We start from the raw sequence: 21,970 nt of genomic DNA on the forward strand, positions 1-21,970 counted from the left end.
GAGATGAAGAGATGAAATAGACTGCCCAAAAAGGGCAGATTGGGGCTGCCCTGGAGCCATTTGCCCCGAGCTGTGGCAACTGCATGCATGCAGCCCCAATTCAGCCCATCACCACGGTTTCAAAGCGTCTTGATGTGATAATCTTTACATTTATTGTGCAATATTGACAGGAGCATACCATTATGATCCCATCTTTTTTTGCCAGTCTGACAAAGTCCTATGACAAAATTAAAATAGTTAGAGTTCCCATACCAAGGATCTTACACTGATCAGCATGGAGACTACAGTCAAGTTATCAGAAAAAGACTAGGAATGGGAACAGCAGCTATGAAAAAAATAGACAAGATCCTAAAGATGAAAGATATACAACTGAGCACTAAAGTTAGAATTGCCCAAGCTATTGTATTCCCATCACCATGTACAGATGTCAGAGCTGGACAGCGAAGAAAGCACATAAGACGAAAATTAACTCAAGAAGTTGTGTTGGAAAAGAGTGTTGTGGATACTGCAGACAAACAAAAAGAAAAACAAATGTGTCCTCAAACAGATCAAGCCTGAACTTTCCCTGGAAGCCAAGATGGTCAAACTAAGACTGTCATACTTTGGACACATCATGACTCATTAGAAAAGACCACAATGCTAGGAAAAGTGGAGGGAAGCAGAAAGAGAGGAAGACCACACACCAGATGGCTAGACTCAATCAGAGAGGTCTAGGCCTGAATTTACAGGATCTCACCAGAGCATTGGAGGACAGGGGATCTTAGAGATGTCTCATATTCAGGGTCACCATGAGTCAGGGTTGACATGAGGGAGCGTAACAACAGAAACAACAAATGTAAATCTTTGTAAATTTTATTTTTGAAAGCAAGAATTAATAATTTTACCATTCTCCTTGCCGCAAGAAAGTTGTTGAAAACTGCCATTTTCAAAGACTGTTATTGGGAATTAACTATTTTTTAAAAAATTATTGTGGGGTTTCATTCAGAAAATGGGGCTTTCTGTGTGTCAAAATCACATTTCCTATGCAAGAAATAATATTATCTGTGCAGAAAAGTTATTTTATTTACAGAAAATATTGTTTGCTGTGCAAAAACCCCACATGCGTTATGTCTATATGTATAGAATAAGTCCCAAACTGTGACTCCTCACCCTTCTAGGATTCTCCTCACCAAGATTTCCTGATATTTGACAAGTTTGGGTTTTGATCATTTCATTTTTTCATACCCCCCCCCCCCCATCCCTAATAATGACAGATATTGAGATAATAATGAAATAAGAGCAAGTCAGTTGATGAATGAGAATGAGTATCATGGAATAAAACTTACTGTTACAGCCACTACATTGGATCCACCAGGAGAATTCTCTGGAATCCTAGCGATGTAGTAATCAGAGGAAAATTTGGGGACATTATCATTGGTATCCAATAGACGGATCACAATATCAGCTGTTGAACTAAACTTCTCAGGTGTGTTGACTTCTATTGCAAGAAGCTAGAAAGGTAAGTGGAGAATTACCATGGTGAGAGTTAGAAAGGCAGGGAAAATTATATAGGCCCGTTACAGACAGGCCCTTCCGGCGCCCCCGTCACGTGCTAGCGGTTGGCCGAGGACCTAGCGTCCACACCGGCCTCACCCCTAGCATGTGATGGGGCGTAATAATGGCGGCGCCCTATACACACGGGCGCCGCCATTATTACAAGCCGGACACATAGCGTCTGCACATCGCGCCCCGGATATGACGCCGCGAGTGCGCGCCTCGTGCCTCACAGCATCACATCCGGGGCACAAGAAGAAGCCCCATTTCGGCGCTTCTTTTTAGCTGCGCCGGGAAGCCTCGTGGTCTGGCTGCTGGGGCTTCTTGGCGCAGCTAATGACGGCACAGGGAGAGCGCCGCTTTTTGGCGCTATGTAACGTGCCATAGTAACTTTATTTTTTAGGGTACGGGTTTTTTATAAGAAAATGATACATAACAAAGCATTTTAATGAACAACAAGAGAAGACACAACATACTTCACACAGAATCAAAATAAAGTAACAACCTTAAAAGGGTTTGCAAAGCTGACTGCTAAATTGGCTGCTAAAACTTTAGCCACTTTCCCCCTATATATTGCTTGAGTAGCCACTGTTGGGACTAAAGGTTTCCGCACAGTTTAATCTGTAAGACAGAATCAGGCAGCTCCCACATCTCTAACCACTAGCCAGCCAGGCAGGAGCTACTGTTAGCGACAAACATCTGGATGCCACTGGGTTGTAATGTGACTGTTGCATCAACATAAAGTCTCACAAAAAAGGATACTATATGATAATTGGGCACAGGAAAAAAGGAGGAAAAGGTATTGATTGATATGTTAAACAACAATACACCAGAGCAGGTTATGTGATAATAAAACATATTAAGCTAGAAGAAAAAGTGCAGAAAAGTTAAAAAGATTTATATGAGTTAACCTTCATTCCCAGCTGATCCCTAACTTAAAGCCAAGATGTAAAGGGATTTTTTAGCATCTTTGAGACAAACCGTGCAAGAAATTGTCCCATAAGCTTTTGTAGACTTGTACTTGGAAGCCATTTTTTTTGTTCAGCCACTGTTGATGGACTGGAGTTTGTGTCTTTCTGGCATGCTATACATATTAGAACATTGGTTAACACCCAGCCTCATTAGGGGCCGGTACAGATGGCCCTAAAGTGGTGGCTTGATGCTGCCCCTTTGAGTGTTGAATCGAGGCTGTGGCAACCACATGCCATTGCCCCAATTGGGTGTTTTGGGAGTGGAAAAAAGCTGTCCTTTCCTCTGCAGCAGCGGCTCTTCTTTGCTCCTGCAGCATGTGGCATCTGAATGCATGCTGCTGGAATGCCCCAACACTGTCTGCCATCTGGGCGGACGGGTGGCGTGACACCGGCTTGGGGGCAGCATCTGGGGAGGTGTCATCTAAAAGCCATGCCCCCACGCTGCCCCCAAGCCGTGGCGTACTGCCAGTCTGTTTTGCCCCTAGGATGCTCTTAGCCAGTTTAACATAGCTCCTTTCTGGTTCCCAGCCTGCATATACCACATTCCAAAATCCCTCCACCATTCATAGCAATAGCAATAGCAGGCAAGCAAGAGGTAGCAAGTATATTTCTATACCGCTCATACGTGCACTTAAGCATTCACTAAGCAGTTCACAATGTGTAAGCTAATTGCCCCCAACAAGCTAGGTACTCATTTTAGTGACCTATGGAAGGATACAAGGCTGAGTTGACTTTGGAGCCCTGTGAATGTGAGAAGCTGCCATGCCAACATTTAACCACTGCACTACCAGGGTTCCCTTCATATGCTCATCTACACACCCTGGCCTTAGCCAACATCTTTCCCCCTCCCTTTGTCACACAATTATCATAGTTAAAATTGAACTTGTTGCTTTATCACCATTCCCTCAAGTTTTGCATTTCTATAATTATTCATATAGTCTGATTACAAAGGTCCTTCTTGGGCACCAGTTCATTCATCTGAGGTAGTACACCAAGACTATGAAAGGTTATGCTACCACTTCTTTTGAACAGTTTGTCTCAAAGGGGTTACCATATTTCTTTGCATACTGGTATTCCAGACTAACAGGTCTATGGAGTTTATCATGCTGGTGTTGATATCAACATTAAAGAGAGACTAAAGCACATTTAAAGCATCCTGTAAATGAAGAGGAAATGGCAAGTAATTGCATGAATGATTATCACATGCAATTGTGTATAAAGTGATATCGGAAATGCACTGTCGCTGAAATCTTGAAAGTAAAAAGATGTGCACTAATACTTCTTTGTGACCACTTTAATGGCAGGTTTCGTGCGACATCATAACAATGTCCTTATGCGTAATTACGCTATTTTTCCAGGATATTCATGGGATAAACTCCAGATCTCCTTCATGTGATAAAGTCCTATGGCTCAGAATTAAAGCCAAGATGTTAGTGATCTCTGCCTAACTACCATCTCCCACATTCATTTGAATCCATTTGAATATTTGATCACACTACAGTGGTTTGAAGGTAAGACTTTCACTATGCCTTACATTCATACCATTTTACCATATTATGAGATGTTTTGTTTAGCCATGAGGATTGTTGAATGTTCTTAGGCCATTTAATACCAACAAACCCACCGGACAAGATTCTTGGGAGGATAAAATAGGACAATTTTATGTTCAGCAACAAATGTTCCTTGAAGGTAAGCTGAGTAATTAATGAACAAAAATGAAGAGTAGCAATTATGAAAGTAATTGGGTAGGGAATCTTGTTTGGGTAGAGAAAGCACATCCTTGATCATGTGGTCTGGTTTTGTTTATCCATTGTCCCCACTGGAATTTCTAGAAGGAAATTCTTCTTGACCAGAGTAGGCATTAGAAACTGGTCCTGCGAAGCTTTGCTTTAGATTGTTTCTTTTGCAATTTATAACATGACTCACCATCCTGACAGAGGCTCTTCTTTTCCCGTAAATGTCCTACATTTCAACCTCCTGTTTGGGATCTGGGAGGAATGCCAAAATTTCTCCTATTTTGAGCCATAAAACTATCATCTTGTATCATCAGGTGCCTCAGCAGGCAAGATAGAGGTAGCTCAACAGATTTATTACTGCTGTCACTCTTTCAAAAATATAGCCTAATGACTACAGGAAAACTGTTTCCTGCATCAGTGTGGCGAACGAAAGGAGGATGAGTTGGCAAGGTTGCAAGCTGCCAAGACACTAACTTGAGCAGCATGATCCCAGTATATTAGGAGGGGAAGGGGTGAGAACATTGTTGCTGACCATGTAGTGGGTTTTGTGTGTGTGTGTGTGTGTGTGTGTGTGTGTGTGTGTGTTTTCTGATGGAAAGGAAATGAGGAGGATCTGAGTTACTGAAGCAGATCAGCAGCACCAAGAGGACAGGGGAGTGAAAGTGTGCAATTTGGGATGAGGAAGAAACAGAAGGGATAAGAGAGCAAATGAGAAAACTAAAAAGGAAAATAATAATTTAAATGTTGATTCAGTCAAGGGTTTGTTGCTATTAAAGTACAGTTTTAAGCATTTGCTTTGCTCAGAGTTCTACAAGTATATTACAAGCCAAGATAAGTTCATCAGAAAAATAGGTTGAGTACATAATAAAATATAGTATACGTAATATAGCTGTAAATAAACAATATGAAATTAATGTATATATTAGTGTTTTTAGCTTTTATTGGATAATCTCCTACATTTTTCTTGAATGTCCTACATTTTGCTGTATCTTGTCCTCCTTTGAGGTTATGACATCTAGTCAATCTGCATGCTGAGCCATTCAGATTTCATATTATGTTACCTTACTGATAGCACTACATGTATTCAGTGTTAAAATATTTAATATCCTACACACATGCAATCAAAATTCCGCATCAAGTAACCTAAACTGTATGAGCTGTACAAATTATCCAAAATGAGAAAATTATTATACTGCCTGTTATAATTAATTATTTAAAGAAATATGCAGGGCAGAAAAGCTGCTCTGACTTTTATTATTTAGTCACTTCCCTCTGATCTTTAGACAGTGTCATTCACATATTGTCAATATCAATTTTTTAATTTATTTTTTAAATTTTAATTTTTATTGAATTTTAAATACATAAACTACTCTACATATTAAACACAAATACCATTTTTTTTTCAATCATACATTTTAGTATCTTACTTTCCTAAAAAACAAACTTTGAAAACTAATACTTTCCGAAACTATGGGCCTGTACAGACAGGCCAAAATAAAGCTGCTTTAAGTCACTTTGGAGGTATGCTGTTTAAATTATGCCTGTGTCCTAAGAGGCCAGAAGCTGTGCTAAAGCTGTGGTTCAGTCCTTAGGACAGGAGCGTGGCTTTGGCGTGGCTTCTGGCCTCTTAGGACACATGCATCATTTAAACAGTATACTTTCAAAGTGACCTGAAGCAGTTTTATTTTGGCCTGTCTGTATGGGCTTATATTTGTCACCACAATAGTACTTCTCTTCACCCAGAGAATCATTATGCACAACATACTATACACTGCTTCCAAGATTGATTCAAGACCTGTGGATTGCCCAGTTCCTGCTAGCCACTGCTGCTTCCCGGTATCTACTGCCACCTCTGCAGTGCCTTTGCTATGTTGTTCCCACTGTTTTTTTTCAACCAGCTGAAGATGCTAAAACTATGATGTAAAAGCAGAACTTTAAAAATGTACTTGCTTGGACTGCAGCTCTGGCTTGTACTACAACAGGGTCAGCCTAGATGGTGCTGAGAATTATAATCCAAAATGTAATTTTCCATAACTCTGTGTAAAGACTAGAGGAGTCAAGGAATAATCAAAGATTGTGGTGGTAGCATGAAGTGTGTGTATGGGGTATCTCATAGGCTATGCACACAGTCTGGAGTAGGGCCAGAAACTTTCTGACTGACTGAACAGAAGTGAGCAAAAGTGACTGCCAGCATTTAAAATCTGAACCCCAATTTTCAAGGCATCAAGCCCTGAAATAATGCTTCTAGCTCGAATCAAATAGGGATGTGTTTAGGTCAGTGGTTCTCTAACTGTGGGGCAGGACCCCTAGGGAGGCTTGAGAGTTGCTCCAGAGGAGTGCAAGACTTGAATGCCTTGATCACCTCTCCTCTTCCCAAATGTTTTCTTTCCTGGAGGGGAAGAGAGATAGAAGGAGGGAATTGGAGGCTCTGACAGAGGTAGGAGGAGCAGGAGCAGGAGCTATTTCCTTACAAAAGGTTAAAATGGGAATATACATGAATATGTGAATGGAAATTCACAACTTAAACAAAATATTTTTATTCATATATTATGTTGAGCGGGGAGGGGCTCAATGTCTGCTTGTAGATGTAAAGGTGGTCATAGAGGGAAAAATTAGAACCATTGGGTTGGGTGATATAAATCACTAGAGAAAGCTGCTCATCATACTCTCAATTAAGAACAATCAAGTATTAGAGACTTGCATAATCTATAACTCTTAGCTAAGAACTATAGACCAACTGACAGATACCTGCAAGCCCTCTCTCCATAAAGTGTGTGTGTGGGGGGGGGGGGGGGGGGGAGGAAATCTATATTTTTAATATAAAATTACATCTGCAAATCTGGCCCCCAACAATGTCAGTGAGGATTTTCCTTCTTGCTCCCACTAAATAGTGACTTTCTCTCTTACTACATTTCTTACCAAAACATTTTGAATCTGGAAAAGGGCTATATATTTTCTAACAAAGCCCTTTGGAGTTTATCTTGAATCAAGTTCCGATAATAATAGTAATAACAGTTTTGCTCAAGACAGAGTGTGCAATCTCTTAAGTAAAAAGAAACACATTCTTTTCTCTTTTTAATTACTTCCTTTGATGTTTACAGCAGCAATGTTAATCATGCTGAATTCTATTAGTATTCATGAGGCCACACCATGTAATTTCTCTACCATGCATACTTGGGCAAGGCTTTGTAACCGTCTGTTATTCTTCTAGTTTTAGTAGGAATAATTATATGTTGCATTCCATTTGCACCTGCTTAATCTAAATCCAGTGAATTCAGGGATCAAAGGTCATGAGAAGTTCAAAAAGAGCCAAAAATAGTCAATTCAGTCCTTAAAAATTAGACAGGTATATTCATAGAGTCATAAAAACACTGAAGCTTAAAGTTGGAAAAGACCAGAACAACTAAAACACTCCCGAAAGCTGGCGATCCAACTGTCATTTAAAGAAAGAAAATTCACCACATACTGAGGAAGTCTAGCCTACTGTTAAACAGTTCTTATATTATAGAAGCTCGTAATGTTTAGATGAAATCTCTTCTCTTGTAACTTGAATTCTCTCCCTCTCCCTCTTTGCTTCATCTTCTACATGACATCTCTTCAGATATTTACGTGAATTTGAATTGTGTTCAAACTGACTTCCCATTGCCCAAAAATAGCTTGCCATTGCCCAAAATTGTGTGTGGCCACCTCTCACGGAATAACGTGAAACCCCATGATTGTGTTTGGACTGACTTCCCATTGCCCAAAATTGCGTGTGGTAGTCTATCACGCAATAACGTTAAACCTCATGATTGCATTTGGATTGCCATTGGATTATACTTCCAATTTCCCCTGTCTGATAATGTCCAAAGAGAATTATCAAGTCACCTCTCAGTCTTCTCCAAGAGAAATGTACCCAGCTCCTGAAATCATTCTTCATAAGGCTTGGTTTCCAGACCTCAGATCATCTTGGTTGCCCTTCTCTGAACACACTAATCCCTATAGCAGTTTTCCAAGCTTTGATCTTCCAAGAATTTGGGATCTCAACTCCTAGAAGCCCCTTAGTCACACAGGAATCCATACATTCCAAAAACCCATAGCAAAAACACACTATGAATGGTGGCACCCTCCTTGTTGGAAACTGACCTACAGGAAGGAGGAATCTATAGTTTTAGCGACATGTGTATCAATATAAGAAACTTCATTCATGTCTTTTGGCTCTCCTTTAAATTCTCCACATGTTGCCTGAAGAGGAACCTCTGAACTTACATCTGTTCTCACTTTTAACAAACTTTTAGGACATTATCACACCAGCCATGTGTCTTGCAGCAATTACATTATGAAAGGAAACAGAAAATGCTTCTTTGAAAACATTTCTTATCACACCTCTCTTCTTTTGCATGACTGCACTGCTTGGAAATCTCCCCCCCCCCCCCCCAAGCTTGTGATAAGCCTTTTCACTTCAATTCCAGAATTACAGCAGTCAGTGCCATAAGGGGGGCCTGATTCTTCCCCTCCCACTCACTATTCCAAAGCAGGCTAACTTTGTGCATGTTGTTTTATTTTTAATTTTGCAGTGTTTACATAATTAGACAAAAATCTATTAAAATTATTTTCATTTTATCATTTCCCCCATAAGTATACAAACACAGCAAAGATAAAAATATAAAAACCTAATGGTTTGCAGAGTTAACCTGCTTTGGAACAGCGAATGGGAGAGGAAGAGAGGAGAATTAGGCCTCATCCTGCCACGCGACTTCTGTAATGCTGGAATTGAAATGAAGAGGCTTTTCACACTGTGCAGCTGCACTATAATCCTGACACAGAAGGAGGGAGGGCTAGGGGATTGGGATTATGTTACTACTGTTTTGAAATGTTATATTGGACTGTTGTTACCTGCCTAGATCCTCAAAAGGGAAAGGCAGGATATAAATACATATTACTACTACTACTACTACTACTACTACTACTACTATTATTTTTACTTTGCAACTCAAACTTTGAAAATTGGTGAAAGTTGTCCATATCCTACCATGGCTGGAGTTGTGTATGAGCCCCTAGAGTAATTGCAGTGTTTTCTTGGGTTCAAGACAGCCAAAAGCAAGAATTATACTCCTTTGCACACACATATATGTTTTGCCCATATTTTAACTAAAGAAGGGAGAGGTGGATACAGTACCTTGAAGGTGAAAACCTGAAACTTTTCATAATCGATAGCACCAGAGTTTTCCACTATTACTGTAACCTGTGCTTCATTAAGAACCGTCTGTGGGACAACGCGGAAAATACCACCAGGACCAACAAGACGGAGATTGAACTTAGCATTTGCTCCCTATGGGGAAAGAGTTGGTATGAAAAAAGAAACAGAGATTTGTTTAAGATAGCATGTAACAATATCACTGCATTTCTTACCAGAGTTTGTGTACGTATGTGTGTGATATATTTGTGTGGTTCTGTGAAAGAATACCATTTTTTACACACCTTCATTCAATTTTCAACACACACAGAGAACAGAAAAATAGTCTGACACACCCCAACTGTTTTTGTTTGCCAGGCCTGTCCCCATTTCTGTGCATGGTATGGAATGTAAGAATGGGGCATCTCTGCATGCAACTGAATATGGATAAGGCCTGTACGCAATATCAGGAACGGTGGCATATAGCATTAATTCCCAGTTACACAGAGGGCTTGTTGAACATGGGGCCTGTTCTGAACTGCCTTAGGTGGCCCCAGCAGAACTACCAGGTGCTCAGGTGACATGCAAAATCAAAACATTGTACCCCTGGAGCATCTTGAAGCTGCCCCTGTGTGGTTGGCTGGGTGGCTTCAGGGCATCTTGGGGACATGCGGTGTCAAAACGCTGTGCCCCCAAATCGCCTGGAAGCCAGCTTTTGTGACTGGTCTGTTCCAGCCCAAAGTTACTTTCCATTTGTAAAGGGCACTAATATGGCCCTTCTAAAAATTTGAGGGAATATTTAGTTTTTAAAGGAAACAAAAAATGTTTCTCCAACAGCTTCAACATTTCTGTAAATTTTACTTTTGTACGGATAAGATGGAGGGTGGCACCAGCAGGTGAGATCCTTCTCCATTTCATTTGTGGAAAGGAATACAAAAAGAAGACTAGAAGGACTGCTCTGAATCCTCAGTGCCACTGATGCTGGTTAAGAGAAAGCTAAGAGGCTTTCTCAAGTAATCTGCCCAGCTCACAAGACAGATATTTTATAAAAATAGATTTGGCAGTTTGCCTCTTCATCCAGTCAGAATGGGAGAACAACAGTTTCCCACTGGCTAAGTGTAGAATCAACTGGAAGTAGACCTTGCTAAACCTTCAGAAGGAAGTTGATGTCTAAAAATCTATCTATTTATCTAAAAATCTGCCCATCAGTTTAAGCCAAAGAATACCTACATTGTCCTTGACCAGGAGCAATTTTGAACATTATCCCTCTTTCCTGCTCCTTCCAAGAAAGGACTGTAACTGGGTCCTGTAGCTGGTCTTTTCTTAAAATGTTTCTACAGCAATTAATATGGAACTTGTTACTGCACATTTCTAGATGTGCAAAAGTATGAACTTCAAATGATACAATGATTTGCCCTTCTAATGCTCTCTCAAGGACAGAAGCCTAGGGCAGTGTCAGAAGGGTGGTTAAAATTCTGTTCGAGATTATTTTCTCACAAAGCTGCAGTTCTCAGGCTACCCTTGAGCAGAAAACAGGGCTGTTGTAGCAGCATAATTTCATAGCATTGAGAAGACATTTCCACAGACAATACTTTACAAACATAAGGGGCTTCATTATATTGAGTCAAATCGGTGGTCTGTAGAGCCCTGTCTTGTCCATCTAACCTAGTATTCTTGACAGGCAGCAGGAGGGAAGGCTATGTTAAAAATATATGCACCAAGAAATATGCTCAACTCAAATAAACTATGAAGAATAGGAGGGAGTGAAATTAAATTGAAGTTGCCAGGTTGAATTCAGGATGTGTGTGTGTGTGTGTGTGTGTATAATTATTTCCATGTCCGTCTCTATTCCTGTAGCTGGATGCGCAACACTGAAGGTGGTGTTATTGCTTCATGTCGAGTTAAAGGAACACAGTTGAATACTTCTCCATGTCCCTCATCCTACTCTCCTTTAATCAGTCACCATGTTGGGATGGCACTTAAAGTGGTGTCAAACTGGCTTATTTCAGCAGTGCAGATGCAGCCTCAGACATGCCATAGTTCCACCTGATAAAAGTTTATGGAACCTCTTCCTGATCCAGGAACAAGTGAAGCTACAGGAGGTCTAGCTGAAGTAAGTGCTTCTATAGTACATGGTGGAATAGGGAAGGCTGAGTAGAACACCAGAGAAGCAACCATGTCCCCAGTCATCAGCAGTATAGATTAAAGAATCAGAAAGAAAGAAAGACTGCAGAATGTAAGAATCAATAAAAAACCAGAACCATTCACAAGTGCAGGAGACTTTATGAGGGATAGAACAGACAGAAAATGAATTAAGACACCAGTTTCAGATCCAATTGAAAATTGAAATTAATGTTGTAAAGTAATATTTTTTAAAATAGTTAAGACTGTTGTATTGTTTTATAGTATTCAAAAAGGTGAAAGAATGTAACAACAACATTAAAATTAGGTGTGCACATTGTCTTGAACCCTACCGTGTGCTGTGGGTGCCATCTTGGTATGTTGCTATTTATACAGTGCGCACGATGATGATGTGGCTCATGTGCCGCATCCAAATGGCGCAGTGCACGAGGAACATCACAGCATCACTCCAGGTGCTTATGGCACTTCAGCAGCAGCGGAGAAAGGAGCCAGTTTTGCAGCTTCTTTTTCCCAGCACATCGTTGCCGCGCCGTTTGGTTGGCGCAGCCATGATCACCCAATCTGTATAGGCTGATAGTCCACACATACACAGCAATCAACCACACTGCCGCTTCAACCATAACTCCCAACTAACCAAATATTCCAACTGTCAGCTATCAACTATCAACAGTCAATTGTCAATTAAAATACTTTTCTGTTGTTTAAAGATAAATTACACCTATTCTCCTGCGGAAGGGAATTCCAAAGCCTGAGAGCAGCCACCAAGAAGGCCCTCTCATGTGTTCTCACTTATGATGATGGTGGGACCAAGAGGAAACCTTCCTTCAAGGATTTTAATTAGGCTCATATAATGAGGACCTAACCTGTATTGAACTAGCACTCTGATTTCTGCTGGAGAGGGGAAACACCACAGTCACTGAAGCTCTTTCAGCAAGGGAGTTATGTATTCCCTGTAACCCTGGTGTGATAGAAAAAGACACTAACTGCATTAAAACACACACACACAAAACAGGTCTCTCGTAGTTTCATATTATTTAAAATGTAAGTGCTTAAGAATACACTAAGACAAAGATTAAAATGTATGTCATCACCCCCTATGACTATAGCAGAGGCAGATACAAGGCTGGCTGCTGTAAAAACAGTCGCTTCAAGCAGGATGGCAGGGATGCGGCTGACTTTTCTATAACATAGCATTGGGAACACAATACTGAAACATATGCTACATGTTGATGGGCTCGATTTTCTTTCCAATAATTGCAGCCCTTTCATGTGTATTAAGCCTCTAGGTCTCAGCTTTTCCTCTTAGGTTATCCCAGGTGCAAGTTAGTTCTCATGTTCCCATAGCAACCTTTATCATCATCGTTTCCATAGGAATTATGCAGCAATAAAAGGGCTTCAGTAAACGTGAAAGAAACTTGCTCCTCTGGTTAAATAAAACAGGGTTAGTGGCATAAAGCGTTTCTCATATATATATATATATATATATATATATATATATGCGCATGTCAGTGCCATCAGTTAATGGAGCAGATCTGTAATAATGCAACAAAAAAAGGACACAATCCATTTCAGCACAGACTCTCAGGCTTGCTGGACCTTAGAACCATAAGAAGCAATCTAGATGTTCAGTGGAATATATATGATTGACTCATTTTCTCCTTCCGCACTCGGGTTTCCCCAGAACTACCTCAGAGATATATGTCCAAGCAATCACATTTAACAATTTAATCCTGTGTTTACCTTTGAGCGGCCAACTACAAAATTTAGGATGCTGGGTGAGGAAAATCATTTTCTGTAACAAATGTCCTTCTGCAATTGGGTGAGCATTTCTACAAAGAAAGTGTGAGATAGTTCACCCAGATTTCAGAGATATAGTCATGTTAGTTTGTAAAATCAATATGTGTGGAGATCCTTTTGAGATGTAAATGAAAGAAAGAAATCGGCAGCATGAGCTTTCATAGATTTAAGTTTGCTTCAGGTAGACTTAAGTCTACAAAAGTTCATGCTGTCAAGTTCTTTCTTTCAGTTAGTCTCAAAGGTGCTGCAAGAGGTCTTCACATACTGTTTGACCTTTAGCCAGACCTCCCTGAGAAGAAAGCAGGACATGGAAACAATAGCCTTAAAATTGTCCTTTGTAATAACACCCGTTTTTCAGTAACACTTAAAATGACCAATAGACAGACTGTAAGGCACTGACCTGATCAGAGTCATTAACTGTAATTTTGAGGCCTCTCAGGATCTCACCCTCTGGTGGATGCTCATACATTGTGAGTTCAAATCTGTTCTGTAGCCCATTTTCTCCATAGAATGTCGGAGGGTGATTGTTGAGGTCAACAACTCTAATGGTTACTGTGGCAAAGGCATACGCAGGCTCTTCACTGTCAAGGCTGACTTCTGAGGCCTTTAACAAGCAAAAGACAAAAAAGCATGAGTTATCCCTCTCGTCTCACACTTTTGTCTTTCTTCTCAACTCTTTCTGTTCCTCCTCCATCCCATTTCCATATATATATATATATTCATGCATTCCTGCATTGCAGAGACAATACAGTCCTTGTGGTCCCTTCCAACTCTGATATTCTATTTCTATGATTTTATGCAATTTTATAGTTATTTGAAAATGCTCTCAGTTCTTCGAAACTTTCAAGACTTCTCTTTTAAGACTAAAGAAAGATCAGGAAGAGAATAGGAGAGGTCAACTACATTTAAAAGCAAACAAATAAATGATGATGTCTTCTTAAATGTATAACGAAAGATTTAAGTAAAATCGTTTGAAAGTTTTAATGCACATTGTACCAAAGGTTCACTACACAAGTCCCCAGCAGAAGCCCAAGTGTGACAAATGAAACCCACTGCTTTCCCCTTTCTTCTTTTATTTGTGTAGGCTGAGCCAGTAAAACTTCCTGGTGGATTTCGCCCCCAGATTGTAGGATGTATGGAAACTGAGACATTCCCTTTTGAATATTCATCCAAAGGCTCTTTTTTCTTTACTCCAGGCTGTCCCATTCTCAAAGCACCTTTTCTCACTCTATCTCTTACCTCCTCCAGACAACAGCTCTCTTGTTTTTCTGACACACATTTGTATGTACGCTAGGCACTTGGCTAGGGTTTGGTTCCAGGACCTCCTATGGATACCAAAATTAGTGGATGCTCATCCCATTAAATATATTGGTGTATTTTTTTTTAATGGCAAAATCAAGATTTCCTATTTGGAGTGTACACTTTTTAAAAAAATATTTTCAAGCTGTGGATGCTTGAATCTATGAATAAAGAATGCTTGGATATGGAGGGCCCACTGTATGTTACATTCAGTATGTATGTGACCTGAGAACATGAATGAAGCACAAAAATGGTTGTTGTTACTGGTCAGCGTGTCAGATGAAGAAAAAGAATCATGGAGTTTTCGATTGCTGGCATTCATCACAGACTTGCGGGAGGGGAAAGAAAAAGAGGGATATGTAGTTCCCAAGATATAGCCCTTGTCAGTAGCAATGCCAAAGTTGAGAGGGGGACAGGAGCTGCAGAGTGACAGTATCTTGTAAACCATGTATTCTCCACTTTTTCTGGGAGGTAATGCTTATGGATCCCAAAGACTGCAATTTTCTTTTGTTGTTGTGTACTTCAAGTCAACCCTGACTTATGATCGTAGGTTTTTCTAGATTTATTCAGAGTTGGCTTGCCCCTGTTTTCCACTTAGGCTGAGAGATGTAACTTGCCTATGGTCACCTAGTAGGTTTCCATGACTGAGGGGAGATTTGAACCCTGGTTTCCTAGCATCCTAGTCCAACATTCAAACTACGGCATCATGCTGATTTCCTAAAGACTAAAGTATCTTAAGCAAAAAGTCCAGTCTTAACTTAACTGGTATGATATTCAAACACAGAGGGTAGATCTACAGTGCAGAATTAAAGCAGTTTGACACCACTTTGCCATTATTTTCTCTAACAGGATCCTGGGATTTGGTAATTTGGTGAGACACCAGAGCTCTCTGACAGACTGGGCTGAGTTCCTCATCAAACTAAAAATCTCAGGTTCTGTTGGATAGAGTCATGCAGTTAAAGTACTGCCACACTATTTTAATTCTATAGTGTATGGGTACAACTATAGTTGTGTTCATCTGTATTAGTATTCAAAGGGATTTTGTACCACCTTTGAGACTGACTGGAAGAAAGAAGTTTCTAGAATAAGCTTTCAAAATAGACTTAATCATGGACTTCTTCATATCATAGACTTCATCTGATGCAACTGGCATCATTCATCATAATTTCTGGTTTCACTTGTATGGCAGGAAGATTTTCAAGGGCATTAGTATAAAATTCAATCATAATGTGGTATGTGACATTTTACCAGGTTCCAGGAATATCAAATGCTCTCTAACTAGACACACTTCCCTCAAAGCTTCCAATAAGAACAGATAGATATCCACATTGACCATACATTTACAGACTTCTCACAGTGGTAAAAAGCATTGCAGTGCTAACATTTTGAACTGAGTTTGTTTCCCCTCACCCCCAATCACTCCTCTCAAGGAGTTGTTCTTATTTTACGTGTGGTAAAGGGAAATCTTCAGGGCATTTCTTCAACACTGGATATCATTTGGCAACAGTGATCTAACCAATAGTTATAGATTTGGTAATTATCTCCTCTAACAATTATAGATTTAGCAATCAAGTGACTCTTGGTCTTAGACTCTAGACATTGTCATTTGCAGCAAAAGCAGACAGACACTTTCTTCTGAAACTGGACTGGTGTAGTGATTTTATGATATATTTTTAGGCTGCTGCATGTGTTTAAATATAGGTGTCTATGTGTTTTTATATTATTATGAACTTTCCAAAGAAAAAGCAGTCAATACATTTCAAAAATGTTATATAGCAGTCATTTATCCAAAGTAACCATGACAATCAGCTAAAAAGTGTTTGCAATTCTCAGTTTTAGTAACCTAGCTATTATATTTTGACAGCTTTGAGTAACTGCAAAATTCATTCATATAGGGCAGAGTGAGGGGCTGAGTGGGTCTCAAGTAAACTTGGCATTTCAGTTTACCGCCCCCCCCCCCCATAGTTAAAGGACCAATTTTAAATCTAGCCATCTTTTAAGTGTTGAATCTTGAAAGGAAAAACGATTTTAAAAGATGGAAAACATGCTGGGAATTAGATCATTTAACCACACTGGATATCTCTGGTGCCATTTGTTGTAGTCTTTTCTAGTTCCATCTCTCACTTGTTCAGCATCTGTTGCCTCCTTAACTACATAACAAATTTGCTGAGATGCCACATAACTTCTTAGTGAAGAAGTGCTTGTTTAGGTTTCCAGGCTGATCGGTAACCACATCTACACTGCAGAATTAGTACAGTTTGACTCCACGTTAGCTGCCATGGATTTATGCTATGGAATTCTGGGATTTTTAGTTTTTCTGAGATATTTAGCCTGTCAGAGAGCTCTGCTGCCAGAACAAACTACAAATTGTATGATTCCATAAGATGGAGCCATGACAGTTAAAGTGGTGTCAAACAGCCCTAATTCTTCAGTGTGACAGCAGCCTAAATCAGTCTACCACCCCAGCTTTGCCTGTCCCCTGAAGCCCTGTATTTGTCTGGGTTAGCCACCTCCATTAATCTGTCTGTTCATCTTTCTGAGTTTGCACTTACCCAAGTTGACTTCTTACTATACACTTAACATCTTGGCCTGTAATGTGCCTGTAGTTCTTGGGCCATTATCGTGCAAAGACTATCCAGTGTATATGAGAGTATTTGCTCCCAAGATTAGGGTTGGATTTTGTTCCTGGCACTGGGATTGGCACTAGTCCATGGCTCTGAGTCATATCAATGAGCCCTTTCTATGCCCATAGACTCAATATGCCAATGTAATTAGTTGTCCATTTCCTGTAACTGGCAGAAAATAAGTCTGGTACATTTGGTCTTCTATATCCATGGATTCAAGAATCCAGGGCTTCAAAATATTCAAAAATAATATAAATTCCAAAAGCAAACCTTGTTTTTTGCCATTTTATATAAGGAACACTATTTTAATATCCCATTGTATATAATGAGACTTGAGCAACCACTGATTTCATTATCAACAGGGGTCTTTGAACCCAACTCCAGTGGATACCAAGGGCTCACTGTATACAATAAATGATCTTCTGCTTTACCTGGTTAACAAAGCAGTACAGTCTGTTTGTTCTACCTGAGATATTGGCTTCCAACTCATCCTAGACCTGGCTGATTAAAGTTCCAAGCTGACACTATGTGAGAGCTATTGTCATCAGAATCACAATCCGGCAGGGTATAACTCCATTACAAGAGATCACATCATGGCAAAACTAATTTTTTTATGGTAGAAGTGTAAGAAAAATACCTGAATCTTCAGTTCATATACTTCTTTTTTCAGCTGATTTGGGGTTTTGTTAACAGAAATGGCTCCAGTTGTGTTATTTATTTCAAATGATCTTTCACTTCCTGTCATAATAGAAAGACACATATGGTTATGCACATTAGGGTTTTCTTCACCACCACTCCAAATAAAAATAGGGCCTCAATCTTATTGCAACCAGAACTACTTATACTAAAGACTAGTGGCCCTCTATAGGGATGTACACAGAATAGTGAAGAGTATGCATGAAAATCTTCATATATTTTAAATATAACCTAACATTTTTCCCCTCCCTGTGAGTAACATGTCAAAACTGTGCAATTTTGAGAATTATTCATAGTACAGGATTTATGTATGTTGTGAAAATTCTGCATGCACTTTTTTGTACAGAAAATGGCAGAAAAACATGTTTTGTATGCAGAAAAACTGCCTTCTGTGCATATAATAATGTTTCTGGATAGAAAAGTCTGTTTTCCATGCAAAACCCACCTCTGTATTTCATGCAGAAAAAGTCCTGAACTGTGAAGATTCTCATCTTTCCAGGAATCTCCTTGTCAGGGATTGGAATATTTATTAATATTCTTTTTGTATCTAGTGTGCAGTTATCTGGACCAAAAATGACTTTGAAGCAATCATTGAATCTTAGTATCAGTCTAGTAATCTAAAGGCTTTATCACCTGTGGCTTTTAAACCATGATTTAATTGGAAGGTAAGTGGCATCAATGATGTTGACCAAGGGGCTGGTGCGATCAAGCCCTAAGTAATCGAATCTGATTCTGTGTCAGCCAAGGAAACCCACTATTATTTAACACTTTTGAGATATGGTTATCTAGGAATGATGAACATGAAACTACTTCCCAAGTGGGCTTTTTAAAAAGGAAAAGAAAGAGAAAAAAGAAATAATGTATTGGATCCAAACTTGGTAATCATTAGAGAAAATTCAACAAGATCTATGGCTAACTCTTCTTACTGATTTCAAACTTTCTGCTGTAAACATGACTAAATCTGGGTCCAGTGCATTGTACTGAAGTGGGAACATACTCGTTCCATTTCTTCTATTTTTTAAAAAAAGTCTATCCATGGTCAATGTCCTACTAAAGACAATGTCAAGGTATCAGCACCTTTGAAATAAAGATGGTGGGAAGGAAAACTTCAGAATCAGGAAGAGAAGGAAAAAATAAACATCTTCCCAAAACCTATTCTTGAGGGCTATTCTTACTATGCAGGTATAGTGCTATGATTCCATTTTATCTGTCATGGATCCATCCTCTGGAATCCTAGATTTGTAGATCAGGGAGGAGTATTTAGAAATCTCATTCAGAGATCTCCTCTACTGCCTCCCCAAACTAGAAATCCTAGAGTTCCATAGGATACAGTCATGGCAGTTAAAATGTAATCATAGTGCTATAACTGTGTAGTATGAAACAACCCTTGAGTAATTCTACGTTTTTTCAAAGCCATGCACATAAAAAACATTTATAGTTAGCATTCTCTCTCTCTCTCTCTTCACCCACCCAACCATTCACTCACACCTTTGGTAATTATCAACACAGGACAAAATGTATTTTAACATGCATCCTTTCTTCTAAACTGAAAGTATTTGAGTGTTCACACATAGCACATAGGCACATTTAATTGCGAACTGTTATAATAACTTGATACTTCCATTTTTTTTATAAGTGGAGTCATCAATATGTAGAAGAAATAGCATATATGTCTGAGCATATCCTAAAAGCTTCATTTATATATGCTTTGAACCCTTTAGTAGTCTTCCTTTGCTGGGACTAGGGTGGCCAATGGATCCTAACTATGAAGGCAATGGATCCATCCTTGGTATTATTGCCACAGCTCTCCCAGTTGCTCTGGACTGACCAGCCCAACTTTTAGTCCTGGATGAAAGGTTAGGCACTGGCAGGATTTCAATTAGAGTCACAGTATGAGAAGCCACAGTAAAACCAAGAGGCGATTTACTTCCCTCCCAGCAGTGGGTCCAACAGCTGCCTCTGCTTTTACTACTTAGAGGAGCATATCTTCTAAAAGCATGATAAACCTATTGTCCAGTCTGACCCACAGTCATCTTATCCTAGGCCGCCATTTGGCTGTGTTCTCATTCAAGTCTTGTCTTGTTGTGCAACATTGGATGACACCAACAGGTAGGAGAATAAGAGGAATGTTCCTTGCTCCTTGTCTACTTCCTCTCCTCCACTCCACACAAATATATTACCAGTGCTATCTCTAACTAGGGCCCCATGTATGTTGCCCAAGGGACTACATGCATACTCATCATATCCAGTATAACAAGAGTGAATGTACTTTAGTTGCTGTTACCATAAATTGGGGATGAAACATGTTCTTTGGACTTGTTAGAAAATAGATGTGTGGGAAAGCCAGATAAAGAAAACAGCAGAATTATTATTCCCCCCGTTTCCTTTTCTCTAATTTGCTGCCAATGCCCATTTTTTAAAACTGCCCAATAATGTCCCATTTTGCTAATATCTGCAATAAGTGTGACTTCATTAGAGGGCATTAGACTCCACAATGAGCACATATTGACTTATGTAGAGGGCCATTACCAAGATTCATAGACCAAAAAAGTAAATCTTGACTACAATGGAAATGAAGTCAATAGCAGTTTCTAGTGCTCATACATCATGATATTTCCTAATTGCTGTGTGGAAATTGGTAATTTATAACAGAGTTCATTGTGCGTTTTCTATGATAGAGGACTTTTGGAAGGATAAGACTCACACTCACACACACACACACACACACACAACACCTTTTTATAATTCCACTAGTTAACACTCCTGAAATAATAAGGGTACAAAAAACTCCATAAAGAATAAGACTTTATGGCAGTGCTCTGTTTTTCTTACATTTGATGGTTGGAGGATTTTTTTTATTTAAAAAAAAAAAAAATTCTTCTAACATCTTTAAAATGCAAACTGCTAAAAATAGTATCCCCCCCCCCCCAACATATTGCTCTGAATCCTGTTCGTGTTTTATGTATTTCTATGTTTCCTTATGGAAGCAATTGGGCATTTTTGTCTGATGTAGAATGTGAGCATTCAGTTCAAGGTTGTGGAAGTGGAGTTGTTTGGAGATGCATATGTGCTTTTGGTTGCACACTTGCTTGCACAACATTACAATCATCTAATGATGCAGTCCATTTAATTCCATGATGCAAAAAAATGCTTTGTCTCTCTTGATGCAGGATTTTTGCTATTGTTCTTACTGTGACTATGCATTAATTGTTGTAAATAATGCTGGGAGCTTGGAAAGCTTAATAATAAAAATAATATGACACCATCAAATAAAATAATGCAATATATGTAAATTTACCTTTTTAAAAAATGAGGGGAGCGCATAGCCAAAACTGAGCTTTTCTGTATTCTGTTCATTGCAGTAAAGAGGTAAGCACATGTTTATACATTTTATTGAATGCAATGGTCCAAAAAATGTGGATAGCTTTGATGGGATGGTGCTTCTCTTTTCATAGAATCAAACAACCATAGAGTTGGAAGGGGCCTCATGGGCCATCCAGTGTAGTCCCCTGCTCAGTGCAAGATCTTCAGCTAAATGATCCTCAGCAGACAACTGCCCAGTCTCCTTTTGAAGACATCCAGCCATCTCTCTATGCAACTGGCCCCATTGCCCAACTGTTCTTACTGTTAAGAACTTCCTTCTAATATTCAGTTTAAATCTACCCTCCTGCAACTTAAAACCATTGGACCTGGTTCTACTTGTGGAACAACAGAGAACAGGCCTGCACTCTCATCTCTGTGACAGCCTTTGAGGTATTTAAAGAGTACAGTTATGTCACCAGCCTGGACGTGGCCAGCGCCTTCAATCTTTCCTTATATGTTTTGTTCTCCATCCCTCCTTGTTATCTTTCTCTTAACCTACTCCAACCTGTCTATATCAGTCACTCAGAAAGTGTGAGTCGATAAGCTATATAGAATGCCAACACAATTTTATATGACTTTTAGATATTTTAAAGCACACCCAAGCTCCCTGTTATTTTAGCATCACAGATAGCTGTAGCATTCCTAGGATTTTCC

The 21,970-nt window shown here is 39.5% G+C and overlaps 1 protein-coding gene across 2 annotated transcripts in view; it reads right to left on the reverse strand.

The window, feature by feature from the left end:
- The window catches only part of LOC149318886 (cadherin-related family member 1), a 68,537-nt gene that overhangs the window by 20,921 nt on the left and 25,646 nt on the right, over positions 1-21,970 (reverse strand). For both annotated transcript variants that reach the window (XM_089510633.1, XM_089510634.1), the window contains exons 10-13: positions 17,895-17,995; positions 13,735-13,938; positions 9,399-9,551; positions 1,326-1,490 (exon numbers count right to left, since the gene is read on the reverse strand). In XM_089510633.1, the coding sequence (XP_089366759.1) occupies positions 1,326-1,490; positions 9,399-9,551; positions 13,735-13,938; positions 17,895-17,995 (623 nt within the window). The remainder of the gene's footprint in view (positions 1-1,325; positions 1,491-9,398; positions 9,552-13,734; positions 13,939-17,894; positions 17,996-21,970) is intronic.

The sequence above is a fragment of the Sceloporus occidentalis genome, unplaced genomic scaffold (genome assembly GCF_023333645.1).
Source record: "Sceloporus occidentalis isolate IW3139 unplaced genomic scaffold, rSceOcc1.0.p SCAF_2, whole genome shotgun sequence".
In the NCBI taxonomy this organism is placed as follows: domain Eukaryota; kingdom Metazoa; phylum Chordata; class Lepidosauria; order Squamata; family Phrynosomatidae; genus Sceloporus; species Sceloporus occidentalis.